Raw genomic sequence first — 19,971 nt, 5'->3', positions numbered from 1 at the left:
CCTCTCTTTCCCCCTTCTCTTCTTTCTCTCTCCCTCCCCCCTCCATCCCTCTCACTCTTTCCCTCTTTCACATCCTCCTTTCCTATTTCTCCATCCCTCCCTTTCCTTCTTTCTCTCTTCCTTCCTCTCTTTTTTCTCTCTGTCTTACTCTCTTCTTATTTTTCCTGCCCTGCAATACCACTCACTCGCACAAATATGTTTTTTGGGGCCAGAAGCACGGGGGCTTCCTGGGAAACTTTCCTTTTTCCCTGGGACCCGGAGAAGGCGGCCGTCGGATTTGGGGTGAAAAGGCTCGGAGGCAAGAGCCCCGCCATCACCCCGAGCAATTCGCGTAACGAAGTAGACTGCTGAGGCACCGGGAAGTACCCATGGGAAGGTTGGGGGAATTGTGACAGGGCGGCGGCCGGGCTTGCGCGGTGGGAGAACCGCGGTAGGCTGGCGGCTGGTTCTGGGTGGCGGCGGGCGGGCCGCGGCAAGCCGGAGAAGCCGCAGCGGCACGGGAAGCCGCGGTAGGCTGGCAGCCGGGTCTCGGCAGCGGCGGGCGGGCCGAGGCAAGCCAGGGAAGCCGCGGTAAGCTGGCAGCCGGGTCTCGGCAGCAATGGGTGGGCCGCGGCAAGCCAGGGAAGCCGCGGTAAGCTGGCAGCCGGGTCTCGGCAGCGGCCGGCGGACAGCAGCAAGCCAGGAAAGCCGCGGGAAGCCAGGGAAGCCGCAGCGGTGTGGGAAGCCGCGGTAGGCTGGCGGCCGGGTCTGGGCGGCGGCGGGCGGGCCACGGCAAGCCGGGGAAGCCGCGGTAAGCTGGCAGCCGGGTCTCAGCAGCGGCCGGCGGGCCATGGCAAGCCAGGAAAGCCGCGGGAAGCCGGGGAAGCCGCGGCGGCACAGGAAGCCGCGGTAGGCTGGAGGCCATGTCTGGGCGGCGGCGGGCGGGCCGCGGCAAGCCAGGGAAGCCGCAGTAGGCTGGCGGCCGGGTCTGGGCGGCGGCAGGTGGGCCGCGGCAAGCCAGGGAAGCCGCGGTAATCTGGCAGCCGGGTCTCGGCAGCGACCGGCGGGCCACGGCAAGCCAGGAAAGCCGCGGCAAGCCGGGGAAGCCGCGGCGGCACGGCAAGTCGCGGTAGGCTGGCGGCCGGGTCTGGTCGGTGGCGGGCGGGCCGTGGCAAGCCGGGGAAGCCGCGGTAAGCTGGCAGCCGGGTCTTGGCAGCGGCCGGCGGGCCACGGCAAGCCAGGAAAGCCGCGGGAAGCCGGGGAAGCCGCGGCGGCACAGGAAGCCGCGGTAGGCTGGCGGCCGTGTCTGGGCGGCGGCGGGCAGGCCGCGGCAAGCCAGGGAAGCCACGGTAATCTGGCAGCCGGGTCTCGGCAGCGGCCGGCGGGCCACGGCAAGCCAGGAAAGCCGCGGGAAGCCGGGGAAGCCGCGGCGGCATGGGAAGCCGCGGTAGGCTGGCGGCCATGTCTGGGCGGTGGCGGGCGGGCCGCAGCAAGCCAGGAAAGCCGCGGGGGCGCAGGAAGCCGCGGTAGGCTGCCGGCCGGGTCTGGGCAGCGGCGGGTGGGCCACGGCAAGCCAGGGAAGCCGCGGTAAGCTGACAGCTGGGTCTCGGCAGCGGCCAGCGGGCCACGGCAAGCCAGGAAAGCCGCGGTAAGCCAGGGAAGCCGCAGTAGGCTGGCGGCCGGGTCTGGGCGGCGGCCGGGCCGCGGCAAGCCAGGAAAGCCGTGGGGGCATGGGAAGCCGCGGTAGGCTGGCGGCTGGGTCTGGGCAGCGGCGGGTGGGCCACGGCAAGCCAGGGAAGCCGCGGTAAGCTGGCAGCCGGGTCTCGGCAGCGGCCGGCGGGCTGCAGCAAGCCAGGGGAGCCGCAGGAAGCCAGGGAAGCCGCGGCGGCGCGGGAAGCCGCGGTAGGCTGGCGGCCGGGTCTGGGCAGGAGCCGGTGGGCCGCATCAAGGCAGGGGAGCCGCGGGAAGCCGGGGAAGCCGCGGCGGTGCGGGAAGCCGTGGTAGGCTGGCGGCCGGGTCTGGGCGGCAGCGGGCGGGCCGTGGCAAGCCGGGGAAGCCGCAGTAAGCTGGCAGCTGGGTCTCGGCAGCGGCCGGCGGGCCACGGCAAGCCAGGAAAGCCGCGGGAAGCCGGGGAAGCCGCAGCGGCACGGGAAGCCGTGGTAGGCCGGCGGCCTGGCCCAGGGCCCCCGGTCATCACCCCCCACCCTCGTTCCCACTCCCACCCCATGGATGCTTAGAAGGCTTGGCAGCAGACCGCTCCGCCAGACCCAGGGACCCCCAACGGTTTTCTTACCTTACCGGGCCAGCAGCTAAACAACCATTTGGCTGCGGGGGTGTGTGTGTACGCAGAGAACGTCTGGGATTTAAGGGGTGGGGAAGAAAGTGGGCCTATAATTGGCCCCTTTCTTTCCCGCCTTTACTTGAAGGAACTGTTGCTGCAAACTGTTGTTTACAGAGCAGCGGCAGTTCCTTTAATTTCAAATTCCGGCGCAGCGATCGGTCCTGTGCGCTGGAATTTGAAATTCCCGGGCTGGGGGTTAAAAACCTCTGCGCTATAGCGCGCTGCACAGCTTAGAGGGAACTATGGCTGTGAGTAGTGACTCCCGGTCCAAATAGGGTCGCAACTGGTGCACCAGGCGAACGCCCCCCCGCCACAGCTGAAAGGTGTTTCTCTAATGCGAGCTGTGGATCGAGGAGGACGCCCAAGTTGCGAACCCTCTCTGAGGGGGTCAATGATTCTCCCCCCAGGGTAATGGACGGACAGATGGAATTGTCCTTGGGAGGCAGGACCCACAGCCACTCCGTCTCGTCTGGGTTGAGTTTGACTTTGTTGACACCCATCCAGCCCCAACAGCCTCCAGGCACTGGCACATCACTTCCACTGCTTCGTTGACTGGACATGGGGTGGAGATGTATAAATGGGTATCATCATAAATTCCACTCTCAGGGGGATGGCATTTTCAATCTTTTTCTCTTTATTTTAAAACTAATTGAGAGCTGTTTATTTTATGGAATTAAGGGAAGCAGGAGTGAGGAGAAACAAAGGAAAACTTAGTTCATCCTGTAAATTAAGACGTTGGTTAAACACTTCAATAAACTTTATTTGTGAAAAAGACATCACATTCATTTGATCTATTGGCTACTTGTGTGGGGGGCTGTTGATATGTTATTGATCATTGACTCAGGTCTTTAATGGCATTCTAGTTCAAAATGACATATAGCCGTAATGGCAAACCTATGGCATACGTGCCACAGGTGGCACGCGGAGCCATATCGGAGGGCACGTGAGACGGTGTCCTATGTCAGCTCCAACATGGATGCCCACACTAGCCAGCTGATTTTCGGCTTTGGGGAAAGGCGTTTTGCCCTTCGGAGGCTTCCCTTGAAATGCAAAAAACAGCACAATGGGCAAACTAGAAGTCTGTTTTTTCACCATCCGAGGCTTCCGTGAGGCCTGTGTGCATGCACAGGGATGGGGGGGTTGTGCAAATGTGCAGCACAGAGGTGCACATGCATGGAGGGGAGGGAATGGGTGTGTGCACATGTTTGGCTACTAGCACATGCACACCCCTTCTTTTGGCATTCAAATCAAAAATTCTTCAATATCACTGCCATATAGTATTCCTTACTGGCAATTTCCCCCATTTTCATACAGTTATGTGTTCCTGCATATATTTTCTCTCCGCGAGTGATGATATAGCACACAGAGGACATATAAGGGAGATGGTTTCAAACTGTTGTGATCTGTTGAAGAGACACACACACCGCAGCCACAAAATCTCCCTCCCACCCACCAGGGGTCATTGTGATGACCCAACGGTGACTTTGAACATATGTTTGCTTTCAACTTTTTAGAAGAAAAGTGGGATGCAAATTCAATTTGTGAAATGCACACTGCAAATGAGGCAGAGGGCTGCTTCCTTTCATTAAGAACGACAATTTCCAGTTCCTGATACACTAACTCTGAATTCAGCAGGGATTTGCGTTGTGAACAAGTTAAACAGTAATAATATTGCTGAGGCCACTATTTCAGGCAGGAAGGCAGTTGCCTCCACCCTGTGTGCCTCAGAACCAAGTGGAATATGTCTCAGGAGTCTCTGTATTTTAGCTGACTTGCAGTTTCTAATAGATCAAATTGTGCAGTTGCTATAAATTACTGGGGCAATACAACGGCATGTATCCTTTCTACTAAGTCAGTGTCAGCTTCTAAGTGAGCTATCGGACTCTACCTGGAAACAAAATGCTAAGAGGTCTGTAACATCAGGACATGGTGCTTAATATTTTGCTTGAATATTAGGAGTTTAGCGCATTTTGCTATTTATTACAAACAGAAGGGAGTATCTGCAGCTCAGGGTTGCGCTTTGGCTTCTGGGTGGTCTCTGTTGTTTTCTTGCAGACATTTCATTATCCACACTTGATAACATCATCAGTGCTACTGGCGAATGGGATTTGCTCTCATTTTATATTCTAGTGCAGTGATGGCGAAGATTTGTTCCCTTGGGTGCTGAAATTCAATGCTTGGGATGGCGGAAATAAGGGGAGAGAAGAGGAGAATGGACCTCTTCTACTTCCTCTACTTCTCTTGCCAGCATTTTGGGAGACAAAGATGGAGCACCAATCAACCGACAGCCTTCAGCAGCCCATCATTGCTGATGCTCAGACAGAACAGTTTCCAGCATCCGCCAACATCCCAAGCCTGAGGCAGGACCTGAAATCCAGACCTTCCAATAAGCATGAGCAGATTCAGGCTGTGGTGCAGAACAGCTCTCAGCCTCCCCACCATCTCAGCCTCAGGGCCTGCTGCTGATAATGGAAGGAAACTTTCATATGCACCAAAAAGGGTTCCCCCACATCCCATTGTAAGCAGCAGATGCTCTGATTCAGATCTGTGCAAGTTAGTAACCACAAATCTAATTTTTACTGTGGACAATGTGTCCCCTGGTTAAAGCCCCAAGTCTGCGGAGAGGGGTGGCATACAAATCTAAATAATAATAATAATAATAATAATAATAATAATAATAATAATAACAACAACAACAACAACAACAACAAAACAATGACAACGACAACGACAACGACAACAACAACAACAACAACAACAATAATAATAATAATAATAATAATAATAATAATAATAATGCCATAGTTGACAATCTTGTAGAGGCAAACTTTTTTGTGTTTCTTTGGCAAGATATTTTCTTTTGAAATCTCCATTTATTTTTCACTCTGGTCACCTTGATGTGTTCTCTAAAAATGTAACTAAAGAGAATGATCTGTTTCTTCACCACAACAGAAGGTACCATACAGGGGTGGGTTCTAACTTACCTCGCTGTCAGTTTGCTTCCTCCCACGCCGTGTGGGTGTGCCGTGTGGGCATGTTTCTGCCGCACAAATCCCAGTGGCCGATTAGGTCCCACAGAGTTGGCCTTCTCCAGGTCCCATCGACCAGACAATGTCGTCTGGTGGGACCTAGGGGAAGAACCTTCTCTGTGGCAGCCCCAGCCCTCAGGAATCAGCTCCCTCCAGAGATTCGAACTGCCCCACCCTCCTCACCTTTCGCAAGAGCCCCAAGACCCATCTATGTTGCCAGCCATGGGGCAGTTAAATCATGCTCCCCTTTTCCTTTTCTGACCATTAAATGTTATGTGTGGATGTGATTGAGTTATTGACTGCTTTTTAATGTAATGGAATTTTAGCATATAGTTTTTAATTATTAGATTTGTACACATTGTTTTTTTATCGTGTTCTGTGAGCCACCCTGAGTTTTTGGAGAGGGGTGGCATACAAGTCTAATTAATAATAATAATAATAATAATAATAATAATAATAATAATAATAATGTACATGCATGTGCAAGGCCAAAAATAAGATTGCAACCACATGCACAGTGCCAGGAACCTGGTTCCTGCACATACTCAGAAGAATAAATAAATAAATAAAATGGTTTTTTTAAAAAACATGGCGGGGCCGTGATTTCATCATGATGTCACCAGCAGGTCGCTACCAGTTTGGGCGAACCGGTCTGAACCGAGAGGAACCCACCCCTTGCCCCATATAATGAAAAGCCACACGGGAATACCCAACAGTGCAAATACAGGAAGCAGGGAAAAGCCAAAACAAAGAAAGGAAAGGACTTTAGAATAATCTCTAGTACCTTTACCTGCAGGGGGTTCTTTGTGCTTATGGCAATAACGTGGTATTTGTAGTAACACAGCTCACAGCTCCAGCATCCCCTCTCGCTGATCCATTTGATCAGGCAAGGTTGATGTGTACATTTCACTGACCCGTCACACCGACATGGACTCAGCAACTCACCCTGGAAAGAGAGCATTACATACTTATGAAAATTCCTTTTACTGGAATGGCTCCCTCCAGGCACTTTTCCACTTATGGAGGTGATGGATTAAACATTCACTGTAAATATGTGAATACAGAATATAGGGTATATAAATACAGGGTGCGTTCCAAAAGTAATGCAATTATTATTTTTTAAGTAATTTATTGAACAGATTTGCACAAACACTTAAAATTCTTCAAAGTACTGTCCTTGGGCCTCTACACATTTTTTCCAGTGACTCTGCCATGACCGGCACGTGCCCTGGAAGGCGTCTTCGGGGACCCCTTGCAAGGTCTTCATCACGGCTGATTGGATCTCTTCTATGGACCATAAATGTGTTCCTTTCAGGGCTGGGAATAAAAAGAAGTCTGCTGGGGGTGACATCAGGACTAGGGGGGGGGGGGGGGCAGCATTGGCACCTGGTGTTTGGCCAGGATCTCACAGACTCGTAGCGCGTTGTGGCCAGGTGTGTTTTTCATCCATAGAAGAGATCCAGTCAGCCGTGACGAAGACCTTTGGTCCAGTTTGCCTGAACTGGTAGTGATGCGCTGGTGATAATAATAATTAATAATAATTTATTAGACTTGTATGCCGCCCCTCTCCGAAGACTCAGAGCGGCTCACAACAAAATACAGAGCACAAATCTAATATTAAAAACAATTATAAAAACCCATTATAAAAGAGCCATACCATCCAATTAAACCATCCAATTAAACCATCCAATTAAACCAATGACATCATGCAACCAGTTCGGTTGGTACTGGTCTGTGGGCCCACCATCTCTTTTGTAATTTTTTTTAAAAAATTTCTTTTTACATTTTTTTGGAGGGGGAATTTTTTTCTGTTTTTTTTCCTTCTTCTGCATGTGCGCAGAAACTGAGTTTCCGGCACTATGCTTGTGGTTGCCATCTTGTTTTCAACTTTTTGGAGGGAGGACTTTCAAATTTGGGGGGGGGGGTTCTGGGTTCCCCCCCCCCTTCTGTACATACGCAGAAGCCAAGTTTCTGGCACTGTGCATGCAGTCACCATCTTGTTTTTTGTCTTTTTTGGGGGGAGGATTTTTTGCCACTGAGCATGTGCATCCAAGTGGTGCACCCATGCAGCTTGACTACACGGCATGCCCACTTGGTGCACCCACGCGGCACGGCCACATGGCGCTGGAGGAAGCGAACTGACAGCGAGGTAAGTTAGAACCCACCCTTGGCGGATTACCTCTGCTCTTCCTCATCCCAGTGCTTCAATTTCCCTCCAATGTAATGAATGAAAAACCTACCAGATCTAACTCCCTACCCCCTTGTGGCTGCTGTAAGTCGATCTTTGAATAAGGGAGGAAATCCTACTAGGGATAATTTAAACCCAGTTCACTTCTTGGCTAGGGGAGAAGACAGAGGAAAACCTATGGGTCTATAGCAAGAAATAATATTGCCAAGGCATATTCACTTGAACCTAACCATGCTGTTTTTTCCTGTGCTGTTCCTCTTCTCCTTTTTTTTAGTTGAGTCTAACTACACTTTAGCAAGCATGCAAGATGAGGGAGCTGAAATTGAAAGAGTGCCCTAACCAGCCATAATTTAAACATTTTCCATGTGATTGCCCAACTGTATAAAGGCTGCAATTAGATTCATAAATATTAGTAAGCCATGAGTTCACTAGCAATACGAAGGCTGGAGGCTTTCAAACTGGGAAGTAGAAAAGAATAGAAGGAGGAGGAATGGAAAATCAGAATTATCTGCCGCTGCCAAGACATTTCCCATGAAATCAACAGCAATCAATCTCAATTTGAAGACACCGCATTAAAAATGGTAATACAATGGATTCCCATAGCAGACCAACTCATAGTTTACAAACTGCATTCTGGCAGCATGCTAAAGCTAAACTGACCAAACAATCGTTTATTAGTTTTAGACTTGTGTGAAGAATTGAGTATTATCAATCCTTTCATTTTCCTGGAATATGAAGAATGTGAGGGATATTTATGGGATTCATACAATCCGCTGGGTCGAGTGCCTTGAAAAAAAGCTTAGCAATACTTCCCAGATACTGTATTTAACAAGCACAGCTGAACTGGGCCTTTAGACTCAAACTCAGCTAAAGATTATTAGACACAGAACACAACACAGAAATCTAAGTACTTCCCCCCCAAATAATTGATTGCTCTCAGTTGACAAAAATGTGCAGTCTTTTCAAAACCCTTGGTAATCTACCCCCCCCCCCCCCCAATTTAACATACTTTTGGCTTTGTGTGTTGTTTGGCCTTGGAACTGAATGAGTACTCATTGTTTACACAATGGTGAGAATCCAGTATTGCAGGCTAGCTCTGCCCATTGACAACAGTTTGATTCTAAACTGGCTCAAGGTTGACTTAGCCCTCCATCCTTTTGATGTCAGTAAAATAAGGACCCAGATTGTTGGGGGCAATAAGTTGATTCTGTAAAACCACCTAGAGAGGGCTGTGAAGCACTGTGAATCAGTATATCAGTCTAAGTGTTATTGCTATTGCTATCTTGCCCCGGAAGCAGAGTAAAGATGCTGAGACATATTGTGGATTAAATAAGGGTCATTTTATTAAATTAACATAGATTTTAATAAATTTAAATACATAAATTTAAATATTTAAATTCAAACATAACTAAGGACCTGCAGAGGCCAAAACTAACGGGGCGGAAATTCCTACCAGAAACTTCCTTGGCAACATTGGGCAAAAACTCCTTGCTGAACCAGGTGAAGGTAGCCACCTTCACCTGGATGAAAGCCACGCCCCTTCGTCGTGTGGGAGGAGTTCACCCTCCAATCCCCGTGGGAAATTGGATCCGGTGATTCCCATGGACATCCTCTCTCCAATCTCTGATGTTGCTCCAACATCTAGTTCCTGGAGAGAGTTGGTCCATCACCCTTTAAAGGATGCCCAAAGGAGCATGCGCAGTCACTTCTAATTGCCCATTTCCGCCCCTAACCTGCCAAACCCCAGTGACCAAAGGGAAGCCTATACTGACATCTAAGTGCGCCGCACCCCCTAACCAATCCAGTCCGAACCATCAGTGTGGAATAGGCGAAAAAACATCCGCCTCTAAATGGGAGGCGGCAAAAAATTCCTATTCGGCCCCGAGGCGACCTCTTTAGTACACACTGCTAATAGCGGAGGGTGGGCGGGTGTTTGCTTGGAAGCAGGAAAACCCAAGGAGGAGGTCCTATTCGGATCGCCCTTAAATAGGGCGATCTAGGACCTCCCCCTGCGACCAGCAGGCGGTGTGCAACCCTGGCACGCTGCCAGAAGCCGAATTTCCGGGTTCTAAGGAACCCGGAAATTCAGAGCTCACAGAGCTGCCAGCAGCGTCCCCTTGCTCCGGGGGCAATTTTGGCCGGCGGTTTAAGCCGCCGATCGTGCATTTCTAGAGGTCAACATGCTGCATTTTTGTTTTAAAAATAAACTAAATTCTTCTAAAAAGGTTACTGATGATTTTGTTGCTGATCCCAGACATTGGATAGAAAGACCAGAGATCCAAGAATAGTTCATTCCCTTCTGCCTCAAATATTATGGGCTTTTTATTGCCATCACTGCCTTTGTTTAGGCAAATCTAATTTCTTACCCCAACTCTCTAGATCAATTTTCTCAACCTTAACCATTTTAAGATGTGTGGCCTTCAACTCCTAGAACACCCCAGGCAGCAAAATCTAATCTCTTAACCACTAATTCTTTAGGGCAGCTTTTCACCTTAGTAGCCCTGCCTGGAATATTCTGAGAGTTGAAGTCTGTACATAATGAAAGAGCTAAAGTTAAAAACACTGCTCTAGATGTTCACTTGTTCTGTATATAACATGGAAGCAGGTTAATTTTATAATACAGTCAACCACATCAGAATGTTCAAGCCAGTGAGCTGAACCATATTGAACAGGGAACGGGTTGCTATCTTCAGTCACAGCCAACAGCTCTGGAAAATTATCTGTTGGAATATAAATAATGGCAACCAATTCAGCCGAGAGCTAATTTGGTGAGAAATATATTATTAGGATGCTATTTTCCGGTACTGAACTCTCACCCCTCCGGGCTATTTGATTAGCTGACTTAAAGCGCTCAGATTCTGCCTTTCCAAATGCGTAGATTGCTGCTTGCAAATATTCGACACAGATATAAAGAGAAAAGAGGCAACCAATTGACCCTTTCAGGGTTTTTCACCTCGATAGCCCAAAATCTCTCGCATGTGGAAAACACATAATACGACTGCAAGAGGGAGGAGGAGAGACCAAATTCTTGAGGAAGACTGCTTCATAGATACAGTATATAGCCCCTGGATTTACACAGGGGAAAAATGTAAGTCCAATGGAAAGTCTGGCAATCTTTTTCGGTATCTTCTGTTGTCCTTCCAACCTGTAAGAGCAAATGTGGTGCTGAATCAGAAAGCCAGCCAAAGCTGCTCAGCATTCAACTGAGATCACCATCAAGAAATGCCATTAGTATCCATTGCACAGTTCCAAATTGCAACAAAGCTATAATGAGAAACGGTAAATTCTGCCATTCCTGGCCATATACATTCAAAAGCTCAGTGATAAATGGTTCTTGCCACCTGAGACTAAATGCACCAATTTGCGCATCAGAGATCCAGCATGGGAATGAAGTTAGGTTATATTTTCCTCATCATGGGTTTGCTACTATCTTCCAGAAGAGATGGACTGTCATCTAACTCCACCCATCCATAGTAGCACTAGTCTGAATGAACTGCTGGTATGGCAGAGTCCACGGAAAGGGGCGGCATACAAATCTAACAAATAAATAAATAAAATAAAATGAATGGCGGCCACTCTTGAAGTTGACAGGAGTTCAAAACTATGTAACCTGAGATTATGTGGAATCCCTTCATTTTTGCCGGCGCTGCTTTGAATCCCATTGAGGGGAGCCTCAGGGGAATCCCAGTGCTTCAGCTGGCAATGGAAGTTTAGAGGCGGGGATTCCCAGCGGCGCAAGGCAAAAGGGGTGACTTTTGGGATGGGGTTATTATTATTTATTAGATTTGTATGCCGCCCCTCTCCGTTGCACACATTATTTGCTTTTACATTGATTCCTATGGGGGAAATTGCTTCGTCTTATGAACTTTTCATCTTACGAACCTGGTCATGGAACAAATTAAGTTCATAAGATGAGGTATCACTGTATATGCAAACAAGAAGTCAAGGTATCTCTTTAGAGCAGTGGTTCTCAACCTTTCTAATGCCACGGCCCCTTAATACAGTTCCCCATGTTGTGGTGACCCCCAACCATCCGTCTAGTGTCAATTCTCCCAACAGAGCTTTAAGCTGATTGGCAGGAAGGTCAGAAGGACATCCCCACTGTAAACGCTTGATTGGTCGAATTGTAAAAATATGTTCCAAGGCACCAGAATAGAAGAGTTAGTTCCTAGCACCATGGGGAATTTGTCTTTTCCCATGGTCTTAGGCAACTGGTGTGAAATGGTTGTTCGACCTCCAAAGGCGTCCCGACCCTTAGGTTGAGAACCACTGCTTTAGAGGTAAAGGCAGGGGGCTCAGAGCAACTCAAGTCAACAACTCAAGCAATGTGGAGAATCAGAGGAGACAGAAATGCAACATGTGAAGGAACTGCACATAGATCTGGCTGGAGGAAAAGTGGGAAGAAGTCTCAATCAAGAAGATAATCAGAAGAGAACAGTTATGTGACACAAGTGCAATTACAGCCAGTGCATTTAAAAAACAGTTGGAAGAGCTGGGTAGTTTCACCATGGACTGTGTTTTTTAAATATTCTGCATTTTTTAGGAGACTATTCAATATACTCTGTGTAGAATAGAGAGACTGGCCAAGTCAGGGGGAGGAATGAAACAGGGACTTAGTCTAGAATCCTTACGTGGGCACAAGAGGGTGAAGTCTAACCCCGCCTTGAATGCCAAGTTTCACTCAGATGCAAACCACCAGTCAGAGAAGATAAAGGGTGTAGAATTGAGCAATAAAAAAGCTACTTGGACTATTTGTTTGTGCTTGACACAGTGTGTGAGTAGCTCCGAGCACTGAATTCAACACCCAGCATGGTTTAGGGTTCTTCTTATGCCTATTCCTATCTCTGTATGCTGTATGTATCATTTCTTAACAACAAAAGTAAAAACTGTAAGAAGTTCACAACTGGGATGTTTTTTTCCCTTTTCTTACCTGAAATGGCCCAGGTAAGAAAAGGGAAACCCATCCTTCTGCTCGAATATTTAGCAGTGGCCTTGATACGAATAAGTTGTCTAAGGACTGAAAAACACTCTTTGAAAGAATTCAGCTTTTAAATATAAAATATCTCCGGGACCGCCTTCTGCCGCACGAATCCCAGCGACCAGTTAGGTCCCACAGAGTTGGCCTTCTCCGGGTCCCGTCAACTAAACAATGTCGTTTGGCGGGACCCAGGGGAAGAGCCTTCTCTGTGGCGGCCCCGACCCTTTGGAATCAACTCCCCCCAGATATCAGAGTTGCCCCCACCCTCCTAGCCTTTCGTAAGCTCCTTAAAACCCACCTCTGTCGTCAGGCATGGGGGAATTGACACTTTCCCTCCCCCTAGGCTTATAAAATTTATGTATGGTATGCTAGTGTGTATGATTGATTTTAACTTGTGGTGTTTTAAAATTAATTTAAATATTGGATTTGTTTACACTGTATGGCGATTGCTGTGAGCCACCCCGAGTCTGCGGAGAGGGGCGGCATACAAATCTGATTAATAAATAAATAAATTAATAAATTAATAAATAGAACTGGCTTGTGTATTACACCCAGGGTGGTGGTGACACATACCCAAAAATTATTTAAAGCTTGGTTTGATGCCCTTCAAATAAGGATCTCCTACTCAATTCAGAGATACTTGGGTTATTTTCCCATCTCATGCCAAGATAGCCAATGCCCAGGGTACCCCACCCGACTGAAACCTCATTAATTGACATGAAACTTTGAGGAATCAAAACTCAGACTTGAGCCAAGGTTCAGACAGTCCCAATAACACTATCTATCACCCGAAGTAATTCTTCACTTCTCCTCTAATTTATTGGCACTGGTGTTTCATCATCTGCAAGCAGCATGTGTCTTCATGGTTCAGTGTAAACACTGTAACGGTCTACGGAGCAGAAGTACCGTCGAGCGAGCCAAGCAATTTCTTTTAAATGAATATGAGGAGAAAACGTAAACCAGATCACAAGGAAGAGGCACAGCGTGACTTTCTCAGCTGTTGTGATTACTCTGCCGTGAAAAGAAACGAGAAACTTTCTAACGTTTTTTTTTTTTTGCTTTCCTAGATTCTTTCGCATACAAAGGGTGGCCTCTTATTATTACCAGTAAGGGAAAGAAGGTCAAAGAGGGTAAGGGCTCACACGGCATTTGCCTCAGCTCATTTAAACACAGATACTCCTCTACATGCCGCCATAATTGATCCCCAAATTTCTGTTATTAAGTGAGCCATTGGTTAAGTCCGTTTTGCCCCATATTACAGCTTTTCTTATATTACATAATTTTGCTTATTTACTTACTTACTTACTTACTTACTTACTTACTTACTTACTTACTTACTTACTTACTTATTTATTGGATTTATATGCTGCCCCTCTCCGCAGACTCGGGGCGGCTAACAACAATGATAAAAAACAACATGTAACAATCCAATTTAATAAAACAACTAAAAACCCTTATTATAAAAACCAAACATACACACAAACGTACCATACATAACTTGTAATGGCCTAGGGGAAGGAATATCCTAACTCCCCCATGCCTGGCGACAAAGGTGGGTCTTGAGTAATTTGCGAAAGACAAGGAGGGTGGGGGCCATTCTAATCTCTGGGGGGAGTTGATTCCAGAGGTCCGGGGCCGCCACAGAGAAGGCTCTTGCCCTGGGGCCCGTCAAACGACATTGTTTGGTTGACGGGACCCGGAGAAGGCCAACTCTGTGGGACCTTATCGGTCGCTGGGATTCATGCGGTAGAAGGTGGTTCCAGATGTATTCTGGCCCAATGCCATGTAGGGCTTTAAAGGTCATTACCAACACTTTGAATTGTGACCGGAAACCGATCAGCAGCCAGTGCTTGCTTGCTTGCTTGCTTGCTTGCTTGCTTGCTTGCTTGCTTGCTTGCTTGCTTGCTTGCTTATTTATTCATTCATTCATTCATTCATTCATTCATTCATTCATTCATTCATTTACATGCTGCCCCTCTCCGAGGACTCTGGGCGACTCATAGCATATAAAAGAAAACAATATAATAATGTCCTAAATCCAATTAAACTAAAAACCCCAATTATTAAAAATCAGGCATTCCCACTCAGACCACAAACACAGATAGCATTCTTCGGCCAGGGTGCTAGTGTCTAATAGCCCCAAGCCTGGTGGTATAGAAGAGTCTCCTTGGAAGGTGAGGAGGGTGTCTTTGATGAATAAGGATAAACTGCTTGGATGGTTGGTAGATGATTGAGATTGAATATGTGGTTGAGGTAGTGGTTGTTGCGGTTTTGCATGTGGTTGAGCTAGTGGTAGCTGAATTTGAGGTTGAGGTAGTGGTTGAATATTTTAATTGTTTAGTGAATTAATCGTGTTTTAATTGTTTAGTTTAATTTTAATTGTTAAGTAAATCCGGCTTCCCCATTGACCTTGATTGTCAGGTGATCATGAGAAACACAGCAAAGGTCATAAATATGAACCCGTTGCCAAGACGTGAGCAAAAGGTTGTAATTGTGAAAAATAGTTGTTGAGATTTTTTCAGGGCCATCCTAATTTTAAACGATCACTTAATGAAGTGCTGTAAATCAAGGATTATCTGCACATTTATAATTAAGAACTGTACAGAATTTTATTTATTTATTTGTTTGTTTGTTTGTTTGTTTGTTTGTTTGTTTGTATTTCTAGGCACCCAGCAGACTCAGGGCAGCTTACAAGATAAAATCGATACCAAAATACAAAAATTATGAAACCCAAACCTAAAACCCCATACAATTAAAACCATTCAACCAGATTCATGCAATCGCGGTCATACTGGAGCAGAATGTCAACGCTCAACGGCCCCAGGCCTGACGGCAGACATGTGTTTTTAAAACCTTTCAAAAGGCCAGGCGGGTGGGGGCAGTGTGAATCTCTGGGGGGAGTTTATTCCAAACACTGGAGCCAGAGTACTTCAAGATCTTTCACCCTAGCAGGAAAGGCTGTATCCTTGCACTGCATTTCGGCAGCAGATACATTGGCAAAAGACAAAGGGGTCCCAGTAGACCTGTGGGAAAAATAGGCCTAGCAAATGCCCCTTCATGCTACATGTTGGCATTCTCTGGATGGGCAGCTGGTAATTGCTTTCCAATGACTATAGTGCAAAGGATGGGATGCCAGTACTTGCCAGCTGTGCATATGGAACTATATACGTGCACAAACAGATCTCAGGTTATTTGGATTTCCTCCAGAATTCAATTAAGAGATGTGAACCATCAGCAGTCTTGGTAAGGCTCTATACTGGCTAACATTTTATGATCTGCTTCATTGAAAGCTTTTAAATGGCTTGCAATAAATTCCCAGTAAAGCACAATAATTTTAAAGCCACGATTCAAAAATCATTTTAAAGAACTAGATATCGATGTCTGACTTTAGAACCAAATATTAATTCTTTTGCCAGAATTGAAACCTTGGGCTTAATTCTGTTTCACTATAGTTTCCCCCCCCTGATTCTCTTGAGCATTGGAGAGCTTCCATAGCTCACTCCACATCCGATATCCCTTTGCACGTTTGCAGTTTATATGTTATAATTGTTTCTGTTTCAAAGACTAGTACAAAAATGAACTCACTGTTTTTAAAAAAAGCGGGAGCTTTTTTTACCTGGAGGCTTTGCAATAGAACACGAATCCTTGCTGGGCTTCTGTCTTCGGATAAATCAAGAGAGTTTCCAATTATTTCAGCAAAGGAAAAAAAAAAGGCTTATGCATTATATTCTGTTGCATTATAAAATGCTTTGTGATCTAAATCCAACAGTGTTTTAGAACCAAAGAAGTCTCCTAGCCTGATGAATATGCACCATATACTAATGTAGATAAAGAGTAGATAAGCAGTAGTAGATACGCAGGGTAACTTTTTTTTTTTACAGTTTCTACACAGAGAAAGCTCCTCCATTTTATGCCCAGATCTTTGATAAATGGATTGATGGATTTATCTCAAGTACAACCCCCCCCCCCACAAAAAACCCACTGTGATATGTAGTGGTGGGAAGGAGCAACAAAGCCTTGAGCTAGGAATAAAATGTAATGAATAGCTTTAATGATCTCCACAATGTATGAAAATTCATGCTGGCTTTATAAAGAATGGCAAATGGAAATGGACCGTTGTCTATGCTAAAAATACAACCATACGGTCTCTCACAACACTTTCTTTGCTGCCAATAACCATTTATTACTAAAGTGCAATCTCTGAAGGTATTTGGGGATAAATGCAGGATTTCTCCCACTTGCATCTAACCACAGCACAAACATGTCTTGACCAAATATTTCTTCCGCATATCCTAATGTAAGGGTTTGTGGGAATAATTTTTAGAGAATGGAGAAAGAGGTGTTGCCTAAACAGCCATCACACAAAAGTTATCTCAGTTATCACAGAAGAAGAAGGGAAATGGGAAGTGACTCAGAAGGGATCTGGCGGTTGTTTTGTTTCATTACCCAAACTAGGGAACATCATCAATGATATCGGATGATGCCCTAGCACTGTGATGACAATATGGCACATGTGCCACATCTGCTGGCATGTGAATTGTTGTCCTAGCTAAGCTCCAGTGTGCATGTGCGTGCCAGCCACACATCAGTTCTGGGAGGGTGTTTTTGGTCTCCGGAGAGTTTCAGGAATGGGGAAGGGAGTTTTTGCCCTGTCCAGGCTCCAAGAAAGCATCTGGAGCCTGGGGAGGGTGAAAATGGGCCTACCGGACCCATTGGAAGTCAGGAAATGGGTCGTTTCTGTCCTCTGGAGGCCCTCTGGGGAGGGGCAGGGGGAGCTGTTTCCATCTCCCCAGGCTCCAGGGAAGCTTCTGGGAAAATGAATCTATCGTGCTCACCAAAAGTGAAGAATGGGGGAGTTGATCATGTGTGCATGCACGGGGCCAGCAGGGGGCAGATGTGATGTGTGCATGCACAGGGTTGGGCACAGAGGTTGGATTATGGGTGTGGGCATGCGTGTGTGTGCGATAGTAGGTGTGTGCCTGCTTTTGGCACTCAAGGGAAAATAGTTTCTCCATCACTGGCCTAGCACCAATGATGTTATCTAGTTTGTGTTGTGGTTGAATCGCAGCCAGGTCCTCTGATAACGGACTTCGAGCCAGATGAACCGAGTCCATCTGGGCATGGTCAGCCTGTGTGGCTGTCAGAGGAGTTGGACAGTGAGGAAGAGGGAGAGATTGGGTGTGAGGAGCCTGCAGAGGCTATAGAACCTCCAACCAGGTCTTTGCAACCCCAAACTGGGTCTGATGAGGAAGAGGAGATGGGGGATCCTATTCTGGATGCCAGAGTGAGAAGGATGCAGGGGAGGCAAGAGCAGTTGCGCAGGTTCAGAAGGAGGACTTGAGCACACCCATGCATAGTCTGTACTCCCAGGATGTATATACGGAGGAGGAGTTGGGAGGTTCCCTTAAACGTTTATTCTTTCGAAGTAAGAGAGCACACGAAGAGTTTTGGCCTGTTGTTCAATCAAACCTTGCTGCAGTTCTGGACAATTATAGGGTTAAGAATCCTGTGAGTAATTCTTGGCTTTGAAATCATTTGTTTGGGACTATATCTTATCAAATCTGCCTCCTGTTCTGAGCTTTGGCAGTCAGAAGATATTCCTTTGTCCTAGTTTGTGCTTTTCAACAAACTTTATTGTAAATAGACTCTTTCATTTTGGGAACCTTGTGTCTGAGCCTTAATTTGAGGTTAATTATGTGTTGGTTGCCGTGTGAGACTGAACAGTTTGGGCAATGAAATTTCTGCAAAGCATCAACCAAGCTTAGGGAGTATCAAGGACTCCTCATTTCAATCCTGAGCTCCAAATATTCTCCTTTCCTGGCATCAGAAGAAGCCCTTCCTAGTTTTCTGGAAAGTAAAAATAGAGGTAATGGTTTGTGAGAAAGATCTGGAGAAACAGGGTGAAGAAATGCTGCCGAGGTAACAGTCAGGTAAGAGAGGGCCTAGAGATGGATCAAGAAAAAGGCTGTAAGGATTGCCTCTCCTCCTACTTTAAGAAAGTGAAGACTCTTGAAATGAAGGATTTCAAAAGGAACCTTTTATTAAGCAGAAGTCACAGCAACAGCTTCAAAGCAGAATCTGAATACCCTTAGGCAAGACAAGTAGAATTAAAGCAGTAGAGACCCCTCCCTTTAGCCAGTTGCAAATTTAGCCAATCTACAGGTGTGAAGGCATTCATTTTACAGCTGCCCTGAGAACCAGATAAGCATATATTCCCATAGTTATCTTCCTCGTTGGCTATCAAAGTGAAACAATCCACATGGTCATCCCTTCTAACATTTCCCAAGAGGTGAGAAGATCACAGGGCACTTTGGCGCCAGGATGCAGGTTATAAAAATACCAGTCATCACAGGCAATACTAATTAATCGAATCCAAGCGCCCCCCCCCTTATCCCAATTGAACGGCAGTATCACTTTTTAGGGATCTGACATAGGCTCAGAAGAAAGTCTCTAACCAATTATGTTCTGTTTGGGTTCCCTCCCACCTTTCCTACAAAATCACTATTCAATCTAGACTTTTAAACATTCTACTATTTTAACAAATAAAACTTCAAAAAATTCTGACAAAACTGTTGGATTCTTTACATGCTAGACTAGGGTAAGGGAGATCCAGGATCAAGTCCACAATGAACTATGACAGTTGTGAGACATTGCAAGAGTAATAGCACCTTAGTATAGTTGTCATTTTTATCAGCCATTACAAATAAGTGACAGTCTTTTTGCTGGAGAGCTAATATCATTGCTTGTTCATTGCAGAGCCTGTCTAAAGGATCATCCTTTACTTAATCTAAATTTTCTTCAAGGAAACATACATTCGCTGTACAGAGACTATGACTGAGTTCGTACCTCATATGTGTTTTTTTTAAATACCATTTTTATCCATAGAATCAAAGATACATGGCGCAGAAAACTTGCTGAAGCGAAGCACATTCTAAGATCGTTTTTACTATACTAGAAATCAACCTGTCATAGAATTTTTAAGAGTTGGAGGTGGCTAGTCTAGTAATAGTAATGCATTCACGCAGAACTCCTCTCAGCAGCTTTTTGAAATGGTTTTGTCTTTTTTCCAGGATACATCAGCTGCGGTGTATTGCCAAGAAAAGACATCTAAAGTTAAAAGAATCTGCTACAGGAGCTACATGCATGTTTTTACATGCTGTGATATACTTTCTCTCTTTGGAACCTGAAAAGCTACACTGCCCTATTAATGCATTTCCATAAAACATGCAATAAGCCTTGTTTTCGACTGTGCCGACCTAAAATTTGAAGAGGTTTACAGTGCAATTTTTCATTTTCTCAATTACTGATATTAGAGTAGTTATTAGAGTAACTTGTTGCTTGTATCCTTAAAGTTTTTTAATTAATATTGATTGTTCCTCATTGCTTATTTGACCCCTATGACAATCATTAAGTGTTCATGATTCTTGACAAATGTATCTTTTTCTTTTATGTACAC

The 19,971-nt window shown here is 46.2% G+C and overlaps 1 protein-coding gene across 1 annotated transcript in view; it reads right to left on the bottom strand.

Annotated features, from left to right (window-relative positions):
- The window catches only part of MARCHF4 (membrane associated ring-CH-type finger 4), a 189,349-nt gene that overhangs the window by 45,093 nt on the left and 124,285 nt on the right, over positions 1-19,971 (bottom strand). Inside the window, exon 2 of the mRNA XM_070736818.1 lies at positions 6,140-6,295. Coding sequence (XP_070592919.1) covers positions 6,140-6,295 — 156 coding nt within the window. The remainder of the gene's footprint in view (positions 1-6,139; positions 6,296-19,971) is intronic.

Source organism: Erythrolamprus reginae, chromosome 1 (assembly GCF_031021105.1).
Source record: "Erythrolamprus reginae isolate rEryReg1 chromosome 1, rEryReg1.hap1, whole genome shotgun sequence".
NCBI classification, from domain to species: domain Eukaryota; kingdom Metazoa; phylum Chordata; class Lepidosauria; order Squamata; family Dipsadidae; genus Erythrolamprus; species Erythrolamprus reginae.
This window is presented reverse-complemented; position numbering and strand designations above follow the sequence as displayed.